At 54.0% G+C, this 22,848-nt stretch overlaps 1 protein-coding gene across 2 annotated transcripts in view; it reads left to right on the top strand.

Annotated features, from left to right (window-relative positions):
* The first annotated feature begins 238 nt into the window (after positions 1–238).
* LOC111156510 (lysine methyltransferase 5A) overlaps positions 239–22,848 on the top strand; it is a 69,541-nt gene continuing 46,931 nt past the window's right edge. The window contains exons 1-9 of one of the 2 annotated variants that reach the window (XM_022517451.1): positions 275–284; positions 5,211–5,226; positions 5,317–5,332; positions 6,524–6,680; positions 9,633–9,852; positions 10,214–10,301; positions 15,156–15,215; positions 16,356–16,546; positions 17,204–19,017. In XM_022517451.1, the coding sequence (XP_022373159.1) occupies positions 275–284; positions 5,211–5,226; positions 5,317–5,332; positions 6,524–6,680; positions 9,633–9,852; positions 10,214–10,301; positions 15,156–15,215; positions 16,356–16,546; positions 17,204–17,414 (969 nt within the window). In that variant the 3' untranslated portion in view covers positions 17,415–19,017. Of the gene's footprint in view, positions 285–5,210; positions 5,333–6,523; positions 6,681–9,632; positions 9,853–10,213; positions 10,302–15,155; positions 15,216–16,355; positions 16,547–17,203 lie in introns of those variants that run through there. The other variant, XM_022517450.1, reaches the window with a different exon arrangement.

The raw sequence follows: 22,848 nt of genomic DNA, 5'->3' as shown, positions 1-22,848 counted from the left end.
ATTTAAACCCCCTCCCACCTCCTCCGCAGGGACCTGTCCCTAAAGCGCTTGTAGAAAGTGCGGATGCTTGCCCCGCCCCCGCTAGGGAGGCGGGAAGAGGGGCGGGTTTTCCCTCCTGGGTTCGCCTATCACGGCGGGCAGCCTGGGGAGAGGCGGGCAACGGCGCCAATCAGGGCAGCAGCCGTATCTCAGCGGAGCAGTTGGCTACAGTTGTTGCAACTTTTTTCGAAAGCTGCGTTTCCCGGGAGATCCTAGGCGGTGACAGAGCCGGGCCATGGCTAGAGGTATTTGCCCAGGTGGTCAGCGCCGGGGCGGCTGGGGTGGGGGATCGTGCGGGCGGGGGACCAGGGTGGCGGCAGCGGCAGCGGGGAGCCGGTCTGCTGAGGTCTTCTCGGATGGAGCGCGGAGACGGGACTGGGGGGGCGGGGGTTGTTGCGGAACCTTCTCTGACCCCCCATCCAAGTCTCCAGAAATCCCTCCCACTCCCATGCCTCGGTTTCCCCTTTCTAAAGTGTGGGCACCCGCCGGCCTGCCTCTCCAGGAACAACAGATCCGTATGTCAAAGCTCTTCGGGGACTACCTCCAGGCACTGGATGTTATTGATACGGGGAGGGGGGAGGGCGAAGCTTCGCCCGTTTCGGGGCTCTCTCTTGCTGGGAAAGGAGGTGACTCCGAGGCCAGGGCGCAGATGGGTAACCTCCATCGTGGAGAGCGCGTCGGCGTGGACACCGCAGCGGGCGCCTTTCCTCTCCACGCCCTGAGTTACCTCATTTGGGGGGATGAGATGAGTCCCATGGCACCACCCGGGCGCCCCTTCGTCCCGCAGCTGGTCAGGACTCCTGCCCACGGAGATGGCTTGGGTGGGATTGTCCAGCCGCGGGAGGCGATGTCGCTGCCTTAAGTCCTTCTTTGCACACTTAGTTTGCTGTCAGGACAGTAAGACCCACGTTATGCGGCAAAGTGATCTCCAGCCGCTGGTCATTCCCAGCTGCTGTGTCTCCTTCATACAAAAACTTGAGCGTGACGGTTGAGTAGAATTATTATTTCAGAAAAATGAGTTGAGGTTTGACATTTTCCTCAAAATCCCAAGGCAGTACACGTTAGCAGGAATTTGCCTTAATGCAGTACGCTCCCTATTACAATAATAATGAATAAAATAAGATTCATTCAGCAAATATTTATTGGGGACCTTTGTTTTCAGGCCCTACACCGAATTGCATTCTTTGTTATCTAGAGTCTTTTAGTTAGTGTCTTTCGGAACAACCCAGGTTCTGATTAAGAAATGAGGCAAAGTGAACTTCAAATTAACGTGGTTCATAACCCGGCCCACAGAGAGAGTTAAGACGAATATTTTTTCTTCAGGAAAGTATTAAGCATCTAAAAGTATATTTAATAGTATCTGACAAATCATAATAAATGTATGCTTCCCCAATTCATTTTTCCCATTAGAACAAAATCATTCAAGCTGTTTTAACAGTAGTGCCTTTAAAAGAAAAAAAAAAAAAGATGGCTTGCTTTAATTAATCTATAGGGAAAACAAAACTAAGCAATTTGCCATTGAAATATTTAAATACTTAATATAGGCAAATACTAATTACCATTGAGGGCCAGGCACTTTATTATCTCAGTTAATCTTTACAAATTGTTATTCCCATTTTTCAGAGGTGGAAGCTTGAAGTCCAGTGCCACTGTCTAGACTCTGACCATGCTATGCCTTTCCTTGTTCCACTGTGTCCCTTAGCCAAAGTGAAGACAAGTGTTCCCAGCTCACATGGTGGCAGGCTTACAAATCACCTTTGTAATTTATTGGTTAGTGATTCTCCCTTTACCACTTGACACCCAAATTGTAGTCATTTCTTTCTCTCTTTCTTTCTTTCATAGTTACTTATTTCTTAAGGCTTTGTTACTCTTGTAGATTATTAAATTGGGCATTTGGTAGTGTAAATATCAAACCCTTTTTAATACTCTGAATGAAGAGTCAGGCTTTTTCTTCTAGAAAAGCTGTCTTTGTTGCAAACTTGTAGCTCACTTTGAGAACCCAGCTGGGTCCCATGAACAAAATGTTCAGATACCAGGCAACTCCTCTCTGGTTTTAAAGTTTTACAGTCATGTAAATATTTTCAACCTTAAGTATATTAGTTTGAGGAGAATTAGCCCATCTGCTTTTCTCCATTTCTGCTGCCATGGCCAGATGGCCTCCTAATTGGTCCCCCTCTTTCCACTTTCACCATTTTCAATTTATTATCCCCCAGCAGCTAGAGTGGTCCCCACGAACACAGTTTTTTATCATGTGACCTTCACTCCTCCTCCCTCTCCCACTGTTCTTAGGATCAAACTCACAATCCTCACCCTGGCCTGCAGGGCCCTGCCTACCCCTCTGGCTCAGTGTGCTCCATCTGCCTTTGCGTACGCTGTTGTGTCCTTAGCAAGGGCCAGCAACGAAGTAGGTATTCAATAAATGTTTGTGGAATGAACAAATTCCTATTTTTGTGTCTGAGTTCAAGGGAAGCAATATACAGTCTTTATGGTAGAGTACACTGGTACAGCAGCAGCACTGGGTTCAGATCTCAGCTCTATTACCACTTGAGTCGTGTAATTCTGTCAACTGATTGATCTTTACTGAGCCTCAATTTCTACATTTGTGCAATAGGGATAGTACCTTCTCATAAAGGGTTGGGAAGGGTAAATTAAATAATGCATTTTTGTAGGGCCTAGCATGTAAATATTGAATAAATGTTAGCTATTAGTGTCATTCCTGCTGAATTCTATTTCTGTGAGATCCTGGACAACATTAAGAGTTTTTATTTCTGCTGATGGGTATATTCATTACATACACATAAACACCTCATGTCCGGAAAGAGGAAAGACTGTGTTGAAGGTTACATTGAATGATTTGTGTTAGATCTTCCAGAACCAGAGCTGCAGATTTGAGGGATGGGTGCTAGACTTGGATCTGAATGTATGTGCCCCCTGCATTTGAGGGCCGAAACCGAGAAAGCTGTGGCCCTGAGCATGTGTGTGTAGCTGCAGGTGGGGGGGTGGGAGGATGTTGAAATAGCATGTGAAGTAGAAAAGATGATCTGAGTGGCTGCTTCCTGTTCTCAAACCACGATTCCCATGATTGTTTGGCGACAAACTGCAAGCTTTCTCCGCGCTGGAGATGTAGCGCACACTATTTCAAATGGCTTCACCTTCCTGTCAGTGTCGCTTTAGAATCTTCTTTCACTCTCCGAGTAGTCTCTTGGGTATTCAAGTGAGCACAGGATCCCATCCTACTGGAGTTAGGGTTCGTGTGGGGGCTGCCAGGAGAGAGGATAGGTGTACGGACCAGCCCTGCCCCAGGATGCTAAAGCGGGAGCTGATCTGGGAGGTACGGTCCTGAGCCTATTCCTGCCATTTAATCCTAATCTTATCCCTTCTAAGGGGGAGGCAGCTACTTCAAGGGACAGCCATTTCTTTCTCTGTGGACATCGGAAGGTGCCCCGAGTGGGCTAAGGAATTCAAGGTTCTTGGTCATTTTCCACAAGGAGGCTGAGGCCTCATCCGGGAGAGTGACTAGGCCATGGTCACAAAGCACCTCTGGGGCAGATGGAGGGAGAGAAACTCAATGCTTGCCTCCCAGGCCGTGACCCGAGCGAGCGCGGTAGGAGCTAGATGGCCTGAGGTGTCTTGTTTGCATCTGTGACTTAGCAGAAATACAGTGACTCTTGGCTGTGGGCCCTCAAACCCTTCAGCACAGTGGTGCAGGGCGGTGAGCTCTGCCAACACAAGACACCTGACTGGCTGGAACCCCTGCCTTCCTAGGACATTTTCTCGTGGGGGTGGACAGGAAAACAGGTGACTTGCTAACGCTTCTGCAATAGCATCTGTCCCTCTCATCTTGAATTTCCTCATCTGTAGCTGGGAGTGCAGGCTCCGGGGTCATTTGGCCAGGAAATTCATTTTTAGTTCTGAGAATGTGGCCAAAGCTCCTCCCTTGTCTGAGCCTCAGCTTCCCCATCTGTGGAAAGGATATAAAAGGATATAATAACGGTGTGTACTTTCATAGGGCTGTTGTGAGGTTTGGATGAGATCGTGTGTGCATGGGAAGCCCCCCACCAACTTGCCATTAAAACCACTGGCTCTACCTCCCAAGGGCCTGAACGGGTGCAGACCGCCTGGGTTTGACACTTGATCCCATCGATTTCTAGTTCTGTTGCCTTAAGCAAGCCCCAGCACCTCTCTTGAGCCCCAGTATCCTCGTTTTTAACGGGTTTGCCACGGGACCTACCCCCCCCCCGCCCCGGGAGGATTAAATGCCCCCAAACGCTCAGGGAGCACAGGCTCGGGCACACTGGAAGACTCCCGCCTGTGGCGCTCACCGCTGCTGACTGCGCCTGGCACCGACCGGTCTCCCAAAATATCCGCGGAGCTAGGGAGAGAAGGAGCCTGGCCCGCGAAAGCCCGGGCTGTCATTATCATGTTTCCCACCCCTTCCTCCCCGAGTGGCTGAGGACGCGCGAGAGGGGGCGCGCCCGAGTCGGGATTCGTCGCGGCCGCTCGGCCCGCCCTCCCTCCTTCCCTCCCTCCCTCCCTCCGGAGGAGCCTCGCAGCGCCGCCCCTGCCAGCCCCTTCCCCAGGCCGGGAGCCGGACGGTGGGCGGCGGCGGCGGCGAGCGGGCGGGCCGCGGAGGACGCGCCGCCAGCGCCTCCCTCCCAGAGTCCTCGGTCCCGGGACGGCCGGGGCTGCCGCGGCGCGCTGGTGCCGGGCCCTGCCTCGCAGGCCATGGGGGAAGGGGGCGCCGTGGGGCGCCGCCGGCCCTTCCCCGGGGCGCCGCGGCGGCGCTGGTGGCGGCGGCAACAGCAGCAGCAGCGGCAGCGGCCAGCGGTGGTGGCCGGGCCGCGGCGGCGGCGGCGGCGGCGAGGGCGCGGGGCGCGCCGCCATGGGCCTGGCCGGGCTGCAGGTGGGTGTGGCGGGCCCGGCCGCGCGGGGGACGGGCGGCGCGCGGGGCCCGGCCGGGCCGGGCGGCGGGAGGGCGACCCGGGCCCCGGCCCGGCCCGGCCGGCCGGCCCCTGCCTCCCGGCGGCGCGGGCGGCCCACCACCGCCAGGCCCTCGGAACATGGCTGCGGCGGGAGGCGCCGCCGCGGCGCCCGGCCCGGGCGGCCCCGCTCCCCGCCCCGCCGCGCCCTGAGCGCCCCCTCCCCCGCTTCCCCCGGGTCCCCCTCTCCAGGCAGGAAGATGTCCAAGCCCCGCGCGGTGGAGGCGGCGGCGGCGGCGGCGGCGGTGGCAGCGACGGCCCCGGGCCCGGAGATGGTGGAGCGGAGGGGCCCGGGGAGGCCCCGCACCAACGGGGTAAGCAGGCACCCTCCCCGCACTCACTCAGCGCGCCCCGAGGGGCCGCGCGGCCGGCCGCCCCCGCCGGCCCGGCGCCGCGAGCACGTGCGCGCGCGCCCCGGGACCCCCCGCCCGCGGCCCTGGGCCCAGGGGCGGGGGGTGGGGTGCGGGCGTGCGGGCGGGGAGCCCGGCTCGGGCAGCTTCCTTTTCTGCTGCCTGCCTGGGAGTGGCGTCCGCACTGGCTCCGCCATGACCCTGGTAGTATTTGACCTCGGAAAAGTTTGTGTCTTTATGGCATTTCCGCACCCCGAGATCCAGCTACGCCGGCGGTGTGGCTTGCCTTCCCCAGGCTGTGCGGGGCCTGCCCGGGTTCCTCAGAGAGGTCACGGGTCTCGCCGATTTGGTGTTTAAAGGTTCACGGGGCAGAAAGGCCCTACCAATGTTTTCTGGGGAAGCCCTCCTCCATTCCGTGCTTAATCAGAGGACAGGCCCCACACCCAGAGACGCCAGCAGTGACCTGTACCGCCCCACCCGCCTGCCCACCCTCCTCTTTTTAATTCCTGGATGCCATTTGCAATAGAGTGACCGCCCTACAGGAGCTGGCTGTAGGCTCTGCTTTTATTAAGCTCTCCACCCCTAACCACACCCTTCGATTACCACTGCAGTCCAGTCCCGCAGTCCTGGGAGGCTGCGTTGATTTGAGAGGGGCCAGGCTTGGGCACACTGAAGGCTCAGGCAGTCCTGACAAGTCCTCCCGGCTGCCTTCAGACCCAGAAGTGGTTAATCAGATTCCCTGAGGCCTGTTTCTGGGCTAAGAGTTCCCGAAGCTCCTGCCAGGGGAGTTAGCTCCTGCACACAGGCCGGCCCATCAAATTCTGCAATTGTTCAGTCCGGGTCATTCCGACCTCTCTGCTCCTGGTAGGTTGTCTGCTTCTGGTATACACCTTGGTATACAGCTGGCTTCCTGCCATCCAGATGTGCCTTTAGTGGCCAGAATTGGAGACCCCATGAGTTTGGGAAGCGTCTAACTTGCACCTGGGAGATCCTAAACCTTCCACTGTTCCCCCCAGGACTGGCAACTCCTGGTGGCCTGGTTTTGAGAGATGATGTCTGTCTTTTGGTTTTGCTTATTCTGAGTGCCGTTCTCCGCCATTTGCCCTGGGATCTTCTTCTTCACGCCTCTTTCAGAACATGCATTTGTCGTTTTAGGAGAATGTATTTACCGGGCAATCAAAGATCTATTCCTACATGAGCCCCAACAAATGCTCTGGAATGCGTTCCCCCCTTCAGGAAGAGAACTCAGTTGCACATCACGAAGTCAAATGCCAGGGGAAGCCATTAGCGGGACTCTACAGGAAACGAGAAGGTAAGGCTCTGAAATGACCCTGCTCTGACCACAGCTGGTCGGGTTGCAGAATCCCCTTTTCCAGAATTATGCGCATGTGTTAAATGTTTATCCAACCTTTTCAAACCCAAGTTCAAGGGTTTGAACCATGTTCTGTCTTGCTCCTAAGAAACAGACACAGGGGGAAGAGTGGCCTGTCCCAGGGTGTGTGCCCTGTCGTTCTAACAGGTTTTCCCTGCTTTTGCAAGAGTTAGCCTATCCCTCAAGCTTGAGTGTGTTGCCAAGTTGCAAAAATCACACCTGAGCTACAGATCAAGAGGCTCACAAGTACCCACAGTACAGAAGTTAGGGGTCTGGGGGGTACAGAGCAGGGGCTCGCTGTCCTAACTGTGTTGTGTGAACGTAGGGAGCTGACTTCCTTTCCTCTTTTGAGCTGGCCTTGACCTCCTTTCTGAGTTTCTTTCCACTCAAGTGCTCAGTGCTGCTCTCTGAAGCAGCATACTCCGTGGTGAGCTTCAGAGTTCAAATACCGAACAAGAAAATACATAATTACTGAAAATTCTGTTTGGCCCTGCAAAAACAGGCTGAAACCTCATAGAAATCTTGCTCTCTTCCACATATTGTCCCTCTTAAAGCTGCAGTGGGGAAGAAGAGCTTTCCCCAATTCACCAAGGTCCCTTCTAATTAAAACTTTCCTTAAAGAAGCAGAACTCTGGCTGCCATCTGCTTTGGATGAGGAAGCCTCGTAATTCATTTACAGAAATGCCATAAGTGATGGTGAGCACAGTATCCGCAGCCAGAGCTGAGCGCCAGGGGTGGGGAAGCCCAGAACCAGGGGCAGGAGCCAGGCCTCAGCTTGATCTCCCCACCCAGGGCAGTGGGTGATATATTTCAGTCCGTCTTCAAATGACTTGGGTTCTAATCCTACCTCTTCCACTCCCAAGGAGAGGCTGGGGCAGGTCACTCCGCTTTTCCAAGCCTCTGTTCTTTCATCTTTGAAGTGGGAGGGAGAACTCCTGCCTCGCAGGGCTGTCTGAAGATTGGTTAAAGCCTCGGTGCAGAGGGTTTTGTGCAGTGCTCCACACTGGCACCGCTTCCTTGCTGGCCTGTTCCTCCCTGCATTGGCAACACTTAGGCTAGCACTTATCACGTAGGGACTGAGGAAGGGGCTCTCCCTAAATGGTGGTCAGGCTGTCTCCCATCCCTCCTGGAATGGGGTGGAATGTGAGTGATCCTGAACGGTGACATGGTACAAAAGCTAGTTTTTTTGACTTCTAGTGTCACTAAATGGCCACAGTTAGGATCTGGGGCCGGATATACTTTGGAGGAGAGCCCAAGGACCAGGCTTTTGTCCTTGATTCTCAGCTTTGTTTCTGCCTTGACTCAGACTGACGTGGTAGCTGACGTTCACGGGCATCATGCACTCCTAGGATCTTTAAGGGTGATGTCCTGGACTTGATTCCATCAGATTCCACTTAAGGCGTGTGAGGCAGTGAAAGGAGCCTGGGTGGATTTTGACATCATTTTCTTTTGAGCTTATTTATTGCGCTCTGAGTCTCCTATCACAGTGGTCACCATTTGAAAGTGTCCAACGTGGTGGTTTTTAGTCTTTTCACGGGCAGCCGTAACCATGACCAACTGTCTGGTACCAGAACATTCCTCACGCCAAAAAAGAAGCCTTGTGCCCATTAGTCTCCCCTGGTTCCACCTCTTCCTCCAGCCCTTGCAGCCACTCATGTATTTGCTCTCCCTGTGGATTTGTGTCCCTGGACATAAGTAGACGGAATATCCCGCAGAATCTGTAGCCTTCGGGGTCTGGCTTCTTCCGCTCAGCATCACATTTTCAAGGGCAGGTGTCAGGACGTTACTCCTTTCCGTGGCTGGACAATATCCCGTCACGTGGACGGACCGCATTGTGCTCCCCCAGTCATCAGTGGATGGACATTTGGGTCGTTTCTGCTCTGGCTCTTGCGAATAAGCTGCCACAAACATTCACATACAGGTTTTTGTGGGGACATATGTTTTTAATTCTCATAACGGCCGCCTCCGAGAGGAACTGCTGGGTCATATGGTAACTCCATGTCGAACTTTTGAACAACTGCCAGGCTCTTTTCTAAAGTGACTGCGCCATTTTACGTTCCTACCAGCTATGTGTTCTTGACTTCTGTTTCTTCCCTTTTTTTTTTTTTTTTTTAAGTCAGTCATTCTCTCAAAAAGTCTATCATTCACCCACACTGGTGCTTCATAACTATTTTTAGTAACACATCCTTTTCGCCATCCCTCCCAGCGCCGCACTGGTCAGTGTCAGGTCACCATGCCGACAACCACTGAACGTAGGGCTTTGATCCCTTTAGAAGAGGAAACGTTATTTTCTTAGAGTCTGAAACGAAGCGCGCCAGGCAGCTCGTGGGGCAGAGGTCTGTGCTAGGGAAGAAATTCTGCTTTATGACCTCATTCCTGTCCATCAACGCAGGTCCACTCTGGGAATTTTGCTTTTTTCCTGGAGTCTGTGGGCAAGTTCCGGATTGAGCACCTTCGTGTCTGGTGCCTCCTTTGGTGGCTCTGCCTCAAGGGTCCTCTCTCTCGCTCTCCCCCCGCCCCCACATCAAGAGGCAGATCAGAAACGTTCACAAGCTAGATGGGAGGAATCGTCCACCATGTCTACCAAATCATCAGAAAATACACCGCAAATACCTTACCGTTCTCTCAATGATACTTCAGTAAAGCTGAAGAAAAAGAATTAAAAAGATGCAGACAAAAGGCTCTGCCCTGTGCCTGGGTCCAAAAGTGAAGCCACATGCTGCTCCCCTGGGAGCCGTTAGTGGACACTGGGTCCCCCAGGCGGAGGGCACTGCGCCTGCCACACCGGGGACCTCTCCCTTCCAGAAGCCTGTCCTAGAAGCTGAAGGTCGGGAGGCTGGGAGACGGAGAGTGGCGACTAACCCTCTGTCTTTCCCCGCGCTCTGCCTGCAGAGAAGAGAAACAGTGGGAACGCAGTACGGAGCGCCATGAAGTCCGAGGAACAGAAGCTCAAAGACGCCAGGAGGGGTCCCCTGGCACCTTTTCCAAACCAAAAATCCGAAGCAGCAGAACCTCCAAAAACTCCGACCTCCTCTTGTGATCCTGCCATCGCTGCCATCGCCAAGCAAGCTCTGAAAAAGCCCGTCAAGGGCAAACAGGCCCCGAGGAAGAAGTAAGTGCCTCCTGGAGGCGGCGCAGGGTGCAGCTTCGGCCCCAGACCTGGCTCAGGTGCTAGCTGGGGGAGCAGGTCCCCCACCAGCCTCTGTGTCATCCGGGCCCAGGTGCTGTGAGCCCCCCCCCCCCCGGGACATCGTTACCTGGTCTGAGTCCAGAGCTCAGGAGCCCCCGTGCCCCCGACACCGAGAGCAGGCAGCCTGTCTCGCGCTCCGAGGCCCCCTTGGGTGGGTGAGCCTGGTGACCACAGGCCCCTGGGGACGGAGATGTTGAAGTGACATCATCGCCAAGGAGCCACCTCTGGGGCTGAGCATGGTTTCAGCGTGCCCTTGTTTTCTCCTCTGCCCTTCCCACCCCAGAGCTCAAGGGAAGACCCAGCAGAATCGCAAACTCACGGATTTCTACCCGGTGCGGAGGAGCTCCAGGAAGAGCAAAGCCGAGCTACAGGTAGCGCACGGCGCTTGCCCCCTGGCTGGCGGAGGGGCGGGGGTGGGGGCCAGGACGGGGGCCGGGCGGGGGCCAGGGCACTGCAGGAGGGAGGGGAGCAGGACAGGGGCAGGATTGGAGCGGTCTCCGGGGCCACCTCCTGGGGGCAGGCACCCTCCTGGCGATCGGGGTCCCTGGGAGGCCTGGGTGAGGCACTTCCATGGAGGAACCCCATCCGCTGTAGCGCGCCCCAGCAGTCCGGCATTGCGGGGACAGCGTCCTTCCCAGGACGCGGTGGCAGGGCAGTCGGAGCGCGGGACCTCGGGGGAGACCGCATGCTATTCCTCAGGCTTGCCCGCGTGTTCACCACACGCTCCCGCGTCGCATCTCTGGGGTGCGAGCGGGGCTCGGAAGCCGTTTACGGGTTGTAGGACTCGGGCCAGTCACTTAACTGCTCTGTGCCTCTGTTGCCCTGTCTGTAAAATGGGATAACAAACCAGTATCTCGTAGGCGTGTTTTTGGGGGGATTCAGTGAGTTCACGGTCGAGGAACACTGGGAACCAGGCCTGGAGTCCGGGAGGCACTGGTTGACTTGTGGCCGCCACTGCTTCCCCGCAGTCATCACTTCCCGCGGCCCCTCTTCTCTCCCTCCTGGCTGTGGTCCGAGGATCAAGGATCGGATCGCCCATCCTGCAGGCCTCCGTGCACTGTGTTTGTCCGTGGTTGGCAGTCGAGGTGTGGTCATTGCCAGTGTGTGGAGGCGACAGACCCTGGGCTGCTCTGCCCTGCGGCTCTCCACCCTCCGATGCCATCAAAGCCCCCTGGGGTAGAGGAGCAGGGCTGGGATTGCGGCCCCCGCAGAGGGGTGGGGGAGTTCTGTGCCCATCGCCCCCTACCCCCATCCTGCCTCCTTGAGGCCTTGTCGGTATCAGCACTTGAACCTGAACTAGACTCCATCAGCATTTTGTCGGTTAAAGCTGTAGATACAGAGATGGCAATGTAGCATTCTCTCTTCCCCTGCTTACTTGAATCGATGAGGCTTCCTTTAAAATAAGTGAGAGAAGGGGTCCACCCCCACCCCCACCCCCCGCTTCACCCACCAGGGAGAAGCTTTGGCTTTATTTCTTTAGAAAGGCAGTGTCTTTCAGCCAAGAACAAGCGGTTATAAAATGTTTGCCTGCAGTGGGAGGCTGTGCGAGGTCACTCTTCAAGACAGCCCTGCAGAGGGCGAGGGTGTGTGCCAGGCCCCAGAACCCAGCACAGCTCTCAGCCGCGATTGGGGCTGCGGTGCCCACACAGGGAGCGCTGGGGGTTCGCCGAGGCCTGCCATGGGCTGCAGAGGGAGGGTAGCTGAGTCTGCCTTTTTTTTTTTTTTTTTTTTTAAGATTTTATTTATTTATTTGACAGAGAAAGATCACAAGTAGACGGAGAGGCAGGCAGAGAGAGAGAGAGAGAGAGGGAAGCAGGCTCCCTGCTGAGCAGAGAGCCCGATGCGGGACTCGATCCCAGGACTCTGAGATCATGACCTGAGCCGAAGGCAGCAACTTAACCCACTGAGCCACCCAGGCGCCCTGAGTCTGCCTTTTTAATAATAATAAAAAAAGAAGGTCTTTTCTGGCTGGGGGAGGGCAGGCTGCCACAGGACGTGATGCAGGGCTGCGAAATGTGGCAGCAGCTGAGCAGAAGGGAACAGACGCTTGCTTCTCCGAAGCTTGATCTGCAGCTAGGAAAGCTCGCCGTGTCACCAAAGAGCCAGTGGCGAGGAGAGCCGTGCTGTGCTCCCCTTGTTTGGGTTTGCTCTGCCCAGTGAGCACCAGGGCCAGGTGGTTGCCGGCCAGGCGGGAAGGCGGCTGTTGGCTGGGGCGTGAGGCTGTGGCTGGCCAGGGCGGTGTCTTCTCTTGATGGCACAGGTAAAACTCGAGGGTGGGGCAGCTGGGCCTCGTCCGAGGGGTGAGGTCAGTCCCGACCTGCCTGCTCTTTGGGGCCCCAGAAACCAGGGCCCGGGCCCATGGGGCACGAGAGAGGGTTGGGGGTAGCCAGGGGAGAAACTAAAATGACGACTTTTGCAGATAATTGAATCTGAAGACAGGCCAGAGCCAGGGCTCAAGAGGGTGGACACTGGGCCTTGGAGAGAAAACCCTGAACTGCTCGTTGCTTCGCTGTGGGGGCCCCTTAGTTGTCTGGCCTGCTTGTGGGTGGGGTGACAGCCTATGTGGGGACAGTGCCCTGGCTTCTTTCTCCTCAGCCCAGTCCCAGGCCTGATGTGCAGAGCAGCCTCGACCTAATTCAGACCTCGCTTACCTCCCACTCAGTCTGCCTCCAGCCGCCCCCCATAGGCTACTGCCTGGGTTCTCGCTCGGAAGCCTGGAGCTGGTTCACGCGTGCTCCTGAGTGTGGAGCCTCCAGAATGGAGCTCAGACTGTGGCTCTGCCTTCAGGGCATCTAGCCCCCTCCCAGTTCCTGGTGCCACATTCAGTCATGGCAGGAAAGTCCTCAGGTCACTTTCCGATACAGAGCTTACCTCGCTCCTCCCTGGTCTGGTCTCCTGCGCACGCTAATAATTTTTCTGCAGGGAGGTGCGTGTGGTAATGTTGCCGTTGTTTGAGGGCTTACTAGGTGTCAGGCACCAATCTGGGGCAGGACATCCCACGGCATGCAAGATCTGTACTCAGCTTATATTCAAGTGGGGAGTGATTCACAATTTAAAAAAAAAAACCACCAAAGAACAAGATAATTTCAGATAGCCCTTGGATATTAATAAATCAGAGTAGTTTGAAGCTGGGTGAGGCTAAGGCTACAGTAGCTACAGTAGTCATGGAAGTTTCACTGAGGGGGCTGCCTTTTGAGCAGAGCTTGGAAGGGAGGACACAAGCTAGGTGAAAGAATTGGGAGAAATGGTGTTCCAGGCCGGGGTGGGGAGGATGTGCAAAGGCCCCGAGGCAGGAACAAGCCTGGCCCTTTAAGAGAGTCAGCCAGTGTGGCCAGAATGTGGGAGCAAGGGTGACTATGGCAGATGAGGTGGGGCTGGGACTCTGTGTAGCCTCACAGGCCATTGGAAGAATGGATTTTATCTCTGTTGCAGTGGGAAGGTATGGAAAAGCTTTTGCTTCTCTCTCTCTCCCTCCCTCTCTCTCTCTCTCTTTTTAAAAGATTTATTTATTCATTTGAGAGAGGAAGGGGCACAGGGAGAGAGAGAGAGAGTATCTCAAGCAGACTCCCACTGAGTGCAGAGCCCAATGTGGGGCTTGATCTCATAGCCCTGAGATATGACCTGAGCTGAAACCAAGAGTTGGACGCTCAACAGAGTGCACCCCCGGGGGCCCCAAGGTTTTGCTTCTCTTTAAATAAACTCTTTGTTCTGGAATAATTTCAGATTTATAGAGGAGCTGCAAAGATAGTACAGAGTACTCCCATAGATCCTTTACTCAGTTTCCCCATCATTAACACCTTACATACACTATCCTGGTAACATTTGTCACAGTGAACCAACATTGGCCCATTACTATTCAGTAAACTTCCTGGAAGGCTTTAAGCAGGGAAATGATATTTTTATTTTCAATTATTTATGTATTTGAGAATAAGTGAGAGAGCACGAGTCGGGGGAGGGGCAGAGAGAGAGGGGCCTGTCGTGGGGCTTGCTCCCAGGACCCTGGGATCATGACCTGAGCCAAAGGCAACGCTTAACTGACTGAGCCACCCAGGCGCCCCATATTTTATTTTATTTTTTAAAGATTTATTTATTTGAGGGAGAGAGCAAGTGAGAGTGGCAGAGGGGGAAGGGAAGAGAAAGAGAATCTCAAGCAGACTCCCCGCAGAGCACTGAACCCGATGGTGGGGCTCCATCCCATGACCCCAAACAAGAGATTGTGATCAGAGGTTAACCAACTGAGCCGCCCAGGTGCCTCTTTTGTAGATTTTTTACAAGATGGCTCTGGCTGCTGTGTGGGGAACAGAGTGAGGGGGGTGGTCAGGGTGGGCACCAGGAGCCCGGGGAGGTGGCCGTGGAAGAGTTGGGACGTGGGCTGGATGCAGGGGTGTGTAGTGTGGCTCTTGCGCTGGGTCTGTAAACCCGGTGTCCCCATCCTGCCACGTGGAGAGGGTCTGGGAAAGTCCTGTGTGCGCTGCCAGCCGGGGCCACTGGTTGGGCCAGGTCTGCTCAGCGGTGGGTGGAGGCCCCCAGCCTGTGCGCCCCTCTGTGGTGCCCAGAAGAGGGCCCCGGCTTCTGCTTGCTTTCTGTGTGACTCCCCGTGCCTCCACACAGTCCCGGGCACAGACAGAGCATGGGACTTGGATCTGGGAGGGAGGTGGTGGTCCTAAGGGGCCGGTGAGGCTAGGAGAGTACACTCCTGTTGGACTTCCTTGTTCAGGGTGGTACTGCCTCTTGGGGGTGGGAGGCCCTGTTCTCACCCGTGGCCATGGCTTCGTGGAGACCCAGGTCCAATTTCTAAAGCAAGGCGCCTGCGGGGGCTGTCAGACAGGAGGGACGTGGTGTACACCCACCCCTTCGAGGACACAGCCTCTCGTCTGCCCTGGCCGATGGTGTACGGAGTTCTGTCCTGATTTTACACGTCGGCAGTTTGGATAGTCTAAACGACACTGCACGTGCCAAATAGTACAAAGCCCCCAACCCAGTCTGCAGTCGGGCCACCGCCTTGTCCCCGTGCCCCACCCCCCGCTCTGGTTCATTTGAGCCCCAGGTGGCAAACCGTCCACAACACATGGCGGTGAGAAACGGATGGGGCAATGGGGGTGCGGGCATCTTCGGGGACTGCTGTCACGGAGGCCAGCCCTGAGTGACCCGTGGGTGGTCCAGGCTGCCCAGAGTGGCCCAGGAGAGAATGCTGAAATGCTGCTTTTTTTCTTCCCTCCGCCCAGTCTGAAGAAAGGAAAAGAATAGACGAGTTGATTGAAAGTGGGAAGGAAGAAGGAATGAAGGTAAGAGGCAGCAGGGCCTACTGCTTGGAGGCTGAGGCTAGTGGCCCCCCCCCCCCCCCCCCCTCTCCTCAGCCCCCGGGGGGCTGCCCTAGCCCTGTAACGATCACCGCAACTGGTCAGAGTCTTAAGTTGTCAAGGGGCCAGATGCTAAATTTGTTCAGGGAACGTCTCAGGAAGGAAACGTTAATGGCCTTTATATGGGAAATGTTCCCCAATGAAACTTTTTTTAAATTGCGGTAAAATACATATAACATAAAACGTACCAGTTTAACCCATTTAAAGTGTACAATTCAGTGTCATTAAGTACATTCACAGCGTTGTGCAACCATCACTCTTGTCTAGTTCCAGAACTTTCTCATCCTCCCAGATGGAAACCCTGTACCCAGTAGCCATCACTCCTCACTCCCCCAGCCCCGGCCACCACTGATGTGTCTGTGGGTTTCGCTGTTCTGGACATTTCATGTGAATGGAGTCACAGAGTAGATGGCCTGTCGTATCTGGCTTTCTCTCACTTAGCATGAGGCCCGGTCAGACTAACACATTTTTCCTAAACTCTGTTTTCCTGGGAAATGACAGGGCCCAGGAAATTTCCTTTTCTTTTCCTGTACTGCACACACCTGGGTGGATGAGAAGGGCGGAGCCTGCGGTGGCTGCCGAGGGGTCTGGGCCACGCAACAGTCACCCTGCACCCTGTTTATAACTGAACGAGGAGAGGCACAGGAGGGTAAATTCCAGAAAAAAGGAGACACTTGGAAGACGGGGTCCTCCTACTCCCTGGAAAAGGCCACGTGTTTGGATGTGAGTCCGGCTTTACCACTTCCCAGCCATGTGGCCTTGGACGTAGTTCTGCCTCTCTGAGCCTGTTTCCTCATCTACAAAATGGGGCAGCACCCACCCGGCAGATCTCTCCAGAGGCTCAGATGTAATGATGCTTTAAAGGGCACAGGGGACCTTTTCGGGGTGATGGATTGTGGCGATGGTTGCACAGCGGCCTCTGGTTCATCATACCCGTCGTGCTGTGTCCCTAGTGATGGGGTCTAGGGCACACCTCAGCGAAGCTGTTGGAAGAAGGTGGGGCAGGCCCTGGGCAGCCGCCCCCCGCCGCCACGTCAGGAAGCAGCGCTCTCCTCCTCTCCACAGATTGACCTCATCGACGGCAAGGGCAGGGGAGTGATCGCCACCAAGCAGTTCTCCCGGGGCGAGTTTGTGGTCGAGTACCACGGGGACCTCATCGAGATCACCGATGCCAAGAAGCGGGAGGCTCTGTACGCCCAGGACCCATCCACAGGCTGCTACATGTACTATTTTCAGTATCTGAGCAAAACCTACTGGTAAGTCGGCGGCCTGGCAGCGAGGACAGCCCTCGGGGCCGGGAGCCACAGGGGCACCCTGCTTCCTCCTCTGGCTCCTACTTCTTGTTTCTCTCTTGCTACTTTTTTTTTTCCCCCCAAAGCCGCGAAGCTGTTCTCCCCCACTTGCCATTTTAACATTTGGGATTGGGGCCATTCTGGCATTCGTGGCGTTGGGCCAGAGCGGCTCTAGAAATCACTGGTTCTCCTTTTCCCATATGGCCGGTGCACTCGATTTTTTTGTTTTGTTTTGTTTTAGGCTCTGTGTTTCTGAGCAGTTTTAGGTTCCCGGCAAAATGGGGCGGAAGGTGCAGAGAGTTCCCGACGCTCCCTGCCTTCTCACCCCTTCTCACCCGCACAGCCTCCCCCACTACCTGTGGAGTCGATTTACATTCATTTATTTATGATGCACCTGCATCATAAAAAAGGAGCCTTTTGCGTTCCTGTCTCCTCCCACCCTTCCCCTACCCCCGCCCCGGTGCCTCCTGGGCTCTTAAAGATGCTTTTTTCATTCGAATTGCTTTCCCCAAAACATGGCTATAAATCGACATCCCACCAGAGCCGAGCGCTGGCTGGGACAGGGATCGGAAAGCCTCTTTATCGATGTAATCCTCTGTTGCCCTCCCTCCCTCCCGCCAGCGTGGATGCGACCCGAGAGACCAACCGCCTGGGAAGACTGATCAACCACAGCAAGTGCGGGAACTGCCAGACGAAGCTGCACGACGTCGGCGGCGTGCCCCACCTCATCCTCGTCGCCTCCCGCGACATCAAGGCCGGGGAGGAGCTCCTGTATGACTATGGGGACCGCAGCCGGGCTTCCATCGAAGCGCACCCCTGGCTGAAGCATTAACCTCCCCCCCCCCCCCCCCCCCTCTTCCCTGGACAAAATGCCCCCCAAAGGAAAGGGTTTTTTTTTTTTTTACACACTTAATCTTAGCAGATTACTTCAGATGTTTTTAAAAAGTATATTAAGATGCCTTTTCACTGTAGTATTTAAATATCTGTTACAGGTTTCCAAGGTGGACTTGAACAGATGGCCTTATATTACCAAAACTTTTATATTCTAGTTGTTTTTGTACCTTTTTTGCATACAAGTCACACGTTCGTGCTTCCCGTGCATGCAGTCAGAGACGCGGCACAGGTCGTAGAGGAAAGAGTGAACATGAACTCGGAAGCTGGGTGACTCCCGCCTCCCACCGAAGAGCCAGGACTCTCCTCCCCACACCCCCACCGGCCGTGGGCGGGTGACGCCGCCTCCCTGGCCCGGCCGGGGTGTTCCCAAGCTCTTGTTTTCCTGACGTCTGGACAGGCGCACATGGAAGTGTATGAATATTTTTTAAAAAAGGTTTCGCAGTAAGCTAGTCTTCCCTCTGCTTTCTCGAAAGCTTACTGACCCTGTGGCCCCCGGGCGCGGGCCAGGCCTAGGTTTACTCTTCCACGGGCTGCCGCTTTTCTGGGCACCTCGAAGCATCAGGGCGGGTAATCAGAGTAGATGTGGGCAGGGAAAAGCATTGCTTGCTCACCCTGCTGGGGCAGGGTTTCCCAAAACTGGGTTAATTCTTTATAGAAATGTGAACACTGAATTTATTTTAAAAAAATAATAATAATAAAAAGTAAAAAAATGTAAAAAAGACAAAAAAAAAGAAAAAACCACAGAAAACAACTTACATGTATATAGGTCTTGAAGTGAGTGAAGTGGCTGCGTTTTTCTTCTTTCTTTCCTTCTTTCTTCTTCTTCTTCTTTTTTTTTTGGTTTTGGTTTTTTTGGTTTTTGTAGAGGAGATTTGAGATGGTACTCTATTCTAATCAAAAATAAAAGTTTTGTAGCGGGACCAGAAATTACTTACCCATTACCCCCCCCTCCCCCCACCCTGACCTGATTCCAATGGGTTGAAAGTTCCTAGACCTGCTGTCAGGCTTTCTGATTGTCAGACCACCTGGTGTCCTTCCTGCAAAAATGAAGATGCAGCCATGAACCAAAGGGGGAGCCCGCAGACCCTGAAATGCAGGGCCCCCGCCCCAGCCGCTGGTAGCAGTGGAGTGGGCAGGCCCGGCAGCCCAGGATCAAGGCTAAGGATCAAGTTTTCACCTTGACTGTGACAGGAGGGGTAGGTAGCTTCCTCCTCCCTCCTGAAGGGGGACCTATTCTCACTCTGTTAACCTGCAGTCCAGGGGGCCATGGCTCTGGATCCATGACCTGGGGTCTCCTGGCCTCCCCTGGTCCCAGGTAAATGTGAATGGAGACAGGTATGAGAGCCTGTCCTCAACCTTGATGCCCCCCCACCCCTGCCCCCTGGCCTCACCACGGTGCTACCTAAGAAAGTCTTCCCCCCCAACCCCACATTTGCCTGGTCAGTGGTCAGAGAATTGGACGAGGATCCGACAGAGTGTGTAAATGTGAGATAAAATGTCTTGGTTGTACCTGTTTGTGGTTTAGCTTTGTATTTAAAAAAAAAAAAAAGGAAAGGAAATAACTTGAAAATTATTTGTCATCATAAAAATGAAACAAAAATTAAAATATTTATTGCCAGGCAAGGCCACTGGTGTGTCTTTCTGTTTTTTACATGGTGGAGAGAGAGGATTGGATTTTCAGCCTTATTTTACAAAAGGGTTACACAGCAGGGGCACCCAGCTGGCTCAGTCGGTAGAGCATACAACTCTTGATCTGGGGGTTGTAGGTTCAAGCCCCATGTTGGGTGCAGAGGTTACTTAAAATCTTTAAAAAGAAAAGGGTGGGGGTTATAGGACATTGGTGAATGCCCTCCTAGGAGAACATTCTGTTATTGGTACAATGGGGGTCATAGGTGCCAGTGACGATCAAAAGCCAACGCATGTTGAATCCTCCTTCAGAATGACGTCTGGCACCATCGTGTGTGCCCGTCTTGTGTGGGAAGCGCCTCCTACCAGTCCACGTCTCCGTCCCCACCACGTGCCCCACCAGCCACTGCACTCGAGGCGCATGGGGACAGCAGATAGAGTCCCTGGCTGACAAGTGGAAGATCGGATCCCAGCAGCAGCTGTGTCTGCCAGCCTGTCACCTTGCACAAATCCTTTTCCTTTTCCAGAGCTCAACCACATGGGAACAGCCTCTGCCCCACTGACATGCAGGGGTGTCCTAAGGATTCAGCCATCATGGATGACTCCATCTTCACCTTGGAGGGAATAGGGTGGCCTGGTGGCCTAGTGCACTTGGCCCTGGAACAGCCAGCTGTGTGATGCTGGGCAGGTGACGGCTCTGTGCGTGTCACTTCCCTCGGCAACAGGGAGCAGAGCTGGTGCATGCACGCGGGGGACTGCGTTATAGGAGTTAGTATGGGAAAAGCATGTGGAGCACGCCCTCAGGCATCATGTTTGCTGTCAGGATTGAAACTTGGCTTTGCTTCAGGACGCCTGGGTGGCTCAGTTGGTTAAGTGTCTGGTGAAGTGTCTGACTTGAGATTTCGGCTCAGGTCATGATCTGAGGGTCCAGGGTTCGAGCCCCGCATTGGGCTCCCTGCTCAGCGGAAAGTCTGTTTCTTCCTCTATTTCTCCTCCTTCCCCCGCTTGTGCTCTCTCCCAAATAAATAGATAAAATATTTAAAAAAAGAAAGAAAAGAAGGAAGAAACTTTGCCTGGGATTGATCGCAAAGAGCCTCCAAGCTCTGATATTTAGCGGCTGTATTTACTTACTCATTTTTTTTTTTAAGATTTTGTTTATTGGGACGCCTGGGTAGCTCAGTCGGATAAGCGGCTGCCTTTGGCTCAGGTCATGATCCCAGGGTCCTGGGATCGAGTCCCGCATCAGGCTCCTTGCTTGGTGGGGATCCTGCTTCTCTCTCTCCCTTTGCCTGCCACTCTGCCTGCATGTGCTCTCTATCTCTCTGTCAAATAAATAAATAAATAAAATCTTAAAAAAAAAAAAGATTTTGTTTATTTATTTGACAGAGAGAGATCACAAGTAGCAGAGAGGCAGGCAGAGAGAGAGGAGGAAGCAGGCTCCCTGCCGAGCAGAGAGCCCGATGTGGGGCTCAATCCCAGGACCCTGGGATCATGACCTGAGCCGAAGCCAGAGGCTTAACCCACTGAGCCACCCAGGCGCCCTGACTTACTCATTTTTTAAAGATGATCGCTACAGCAACCACTTCTTGTGCCTTGTGAAACCTGACTTGGAAATCCACTTCTCAGCCAGTTCCTCCGGGTGCTGGGTTTGGCGGAGGAAGCCTGTTGCATGGAAGGAGCTCTAGCACATTCCGTGGTCACACGGGGCCCCAGCTCCAGGAGAAACGCTCTGGGGACTTACCTTCTGGAATTCCGACAGCCCAGTGTCTGATCTGATCAAGAGCTGCTAAAATCTGAGCGTTCTTTATTGTCCTTTTTTAAAAGTCAGTCTCTCCCTGGATACACGGGAACCAGGGCTGTTTTAACTTGACATTTCTCTTGGAGTAGGGCTTTCTGGCCTTATCTAGCTCCACGAGGGAGAGAGAGGCAGCTGAGCGTTTATACAGGGGGATCCCCCAGGTCCGGGAGGGCAGGTGTTATGTATAAATGGCTTATGGACAGCAACACATAATGATCTGTCTGCTTCCAGACTTTCTGGCTGTCCTACAGCCCGGAGACAAGATGGAAACCAAAGCAAGACTGGCTCAGGGATAGGGAAGTGGGCTGCCGTTGCTGGGGCTGTAGGATGTAAGGCTAGTGCCTCGGGGATGGACTTTCCATGTCATTCCCAGGAGCTGAGTCTGTTCTGCACTCCTGTAAGGGACATAGCACTCCGCCCCGCCCCCCACCACTCACACACATTCTGTTCTGTGGTCTCGCGGCCCCTGTGGGCTGTCTGCCCAGCCTCTGCGTGGGGGTTCTGAAGGCAGAACACACAGATCTGTTTTCCCCGCTGGCTCTCATGTCCAAGGCACAGACACCTTTCTCCTGCCTCCCCTGTGTGAAGAGGGGCACCATGATCTGGGGTCAGAAATCAGGAGCCCCTGATCGAAGGCTCTGGACTGGCCCCTGCGGGGCCTGTGTTTCTTGGGAGGCAGAGAGGGGGAAGCCCGGGCTATGGAGTTCACCTCTGGGTTTGGGTCCAACTTCTACCCCTTTGGAGCTTGGACCCTGGACAAATCTCTCAGCCCCACTGTGCTGTGGACACCTTGGGTGTCCACAGGAATGATGACACCCATCCCACAGAGGTACGGCAAGGCCATAGGCAAAAGGTCCTCCAAGTGATGCAGGTAAGACATGCATTCATTAACATCAATGCTTTTTGGAGAAGAGGGACACGTTGGATGTTGTAGGTAGGAACCCAGGCCTTAGAATCAGCCCCGCCTGTGCGTCTGGGGCAGCCACTTCCTAGCTCCGTGACCTCATGCACTTTCATCTCTCCGAGTTTCACTTTCTGAATCTGTACACCAGTGGGTGAGTGCTGGTCCCCACCTCCCCGAGCTGTTCCACACAGCCGGTGGAACATTCAGGAAGCCAGGGCCAGTCACTAGCACGACCAGCTCACAGGACATGTTCAGCAGGTCCGTTCATTTCTTTGCAAAGTGCAGCCATCCGTTCTCTCCAGACTATTTTGCTGAATCCTAAATGCATTCTCCCCCCCAACATTTTAATATCTTTGAAGTCAGGACGAGCCTTAAAATCCATAGCATCTTAATGTTATAATTTGTCCCCTTTTCCTCGCCCCATTTGTTGAAAAGACTGTCTTTTTGCCATTGTATATTTTTGCCTCCTTCATCATAGATTGACGGACCATGTAAGTGTGAGTTTATTTCTGGGCTCTCTTCTGTTCTGTTGATCTGTGCTGGTACCAGACTGTTCTGATCACTGTAGCTTGGGGGTCTATCTTGAAACCTAGGATTGTGATACCGCCAGCTTTGTTCTTCTTTCTCAAGATGGTCTGGTTATTTGGTGGTGTAGTCAATTGAGCATCCGACTCTTGGTTTCAGCTCAGGTTGTGATCACCGGGTTGTGGGATCAAGCCCCATGTCAAGATCTATACTCGATGCAGAGTCTGCTTAAGATTCTCTCTCTCCCTCTCCCTTTGTCCCTCCCCACCATGCTCACTCTTTCTCTCTCCCTCTCTAAAATAAATAAATCAATCTTTAAAAAAAAGATGCTTTGGTTAGTTGGGAACTTTTGTCAAAAAAAAAAAAAAATAATAATAATAATAGGGGTACCTGGGTGGCTCAGTCGGTTAAGCACCTGACTCTTGATTTCGGCTCAGGTCATGATCTCAGGGTTGTGGGATCGAGCCCCACATTCGAGCTCCATCCTCAGTGGGGAGTCTGCTTGGGATTTCCTCCCTC

This window comes from Enhydra lutris, unplaced genomic scaffold (assembly GCF_002288905.1).
Source record: "Enhydra lutris kenyoni isolate GAN:26980312 unplaced genomic scaffold, ASM228890v2 scaffoldscaffold46, whole genome shotgun sequence".
NCBI classification, from domain to species: Eukaryota; Metazoa; Chordata; class Mammalia; order Carnivora; family Mustelidae; genus Enhydra; species Enhydra lutris.
This window is presented reverse-complemented; position numbering and strand designations above follow the sequence as displayed.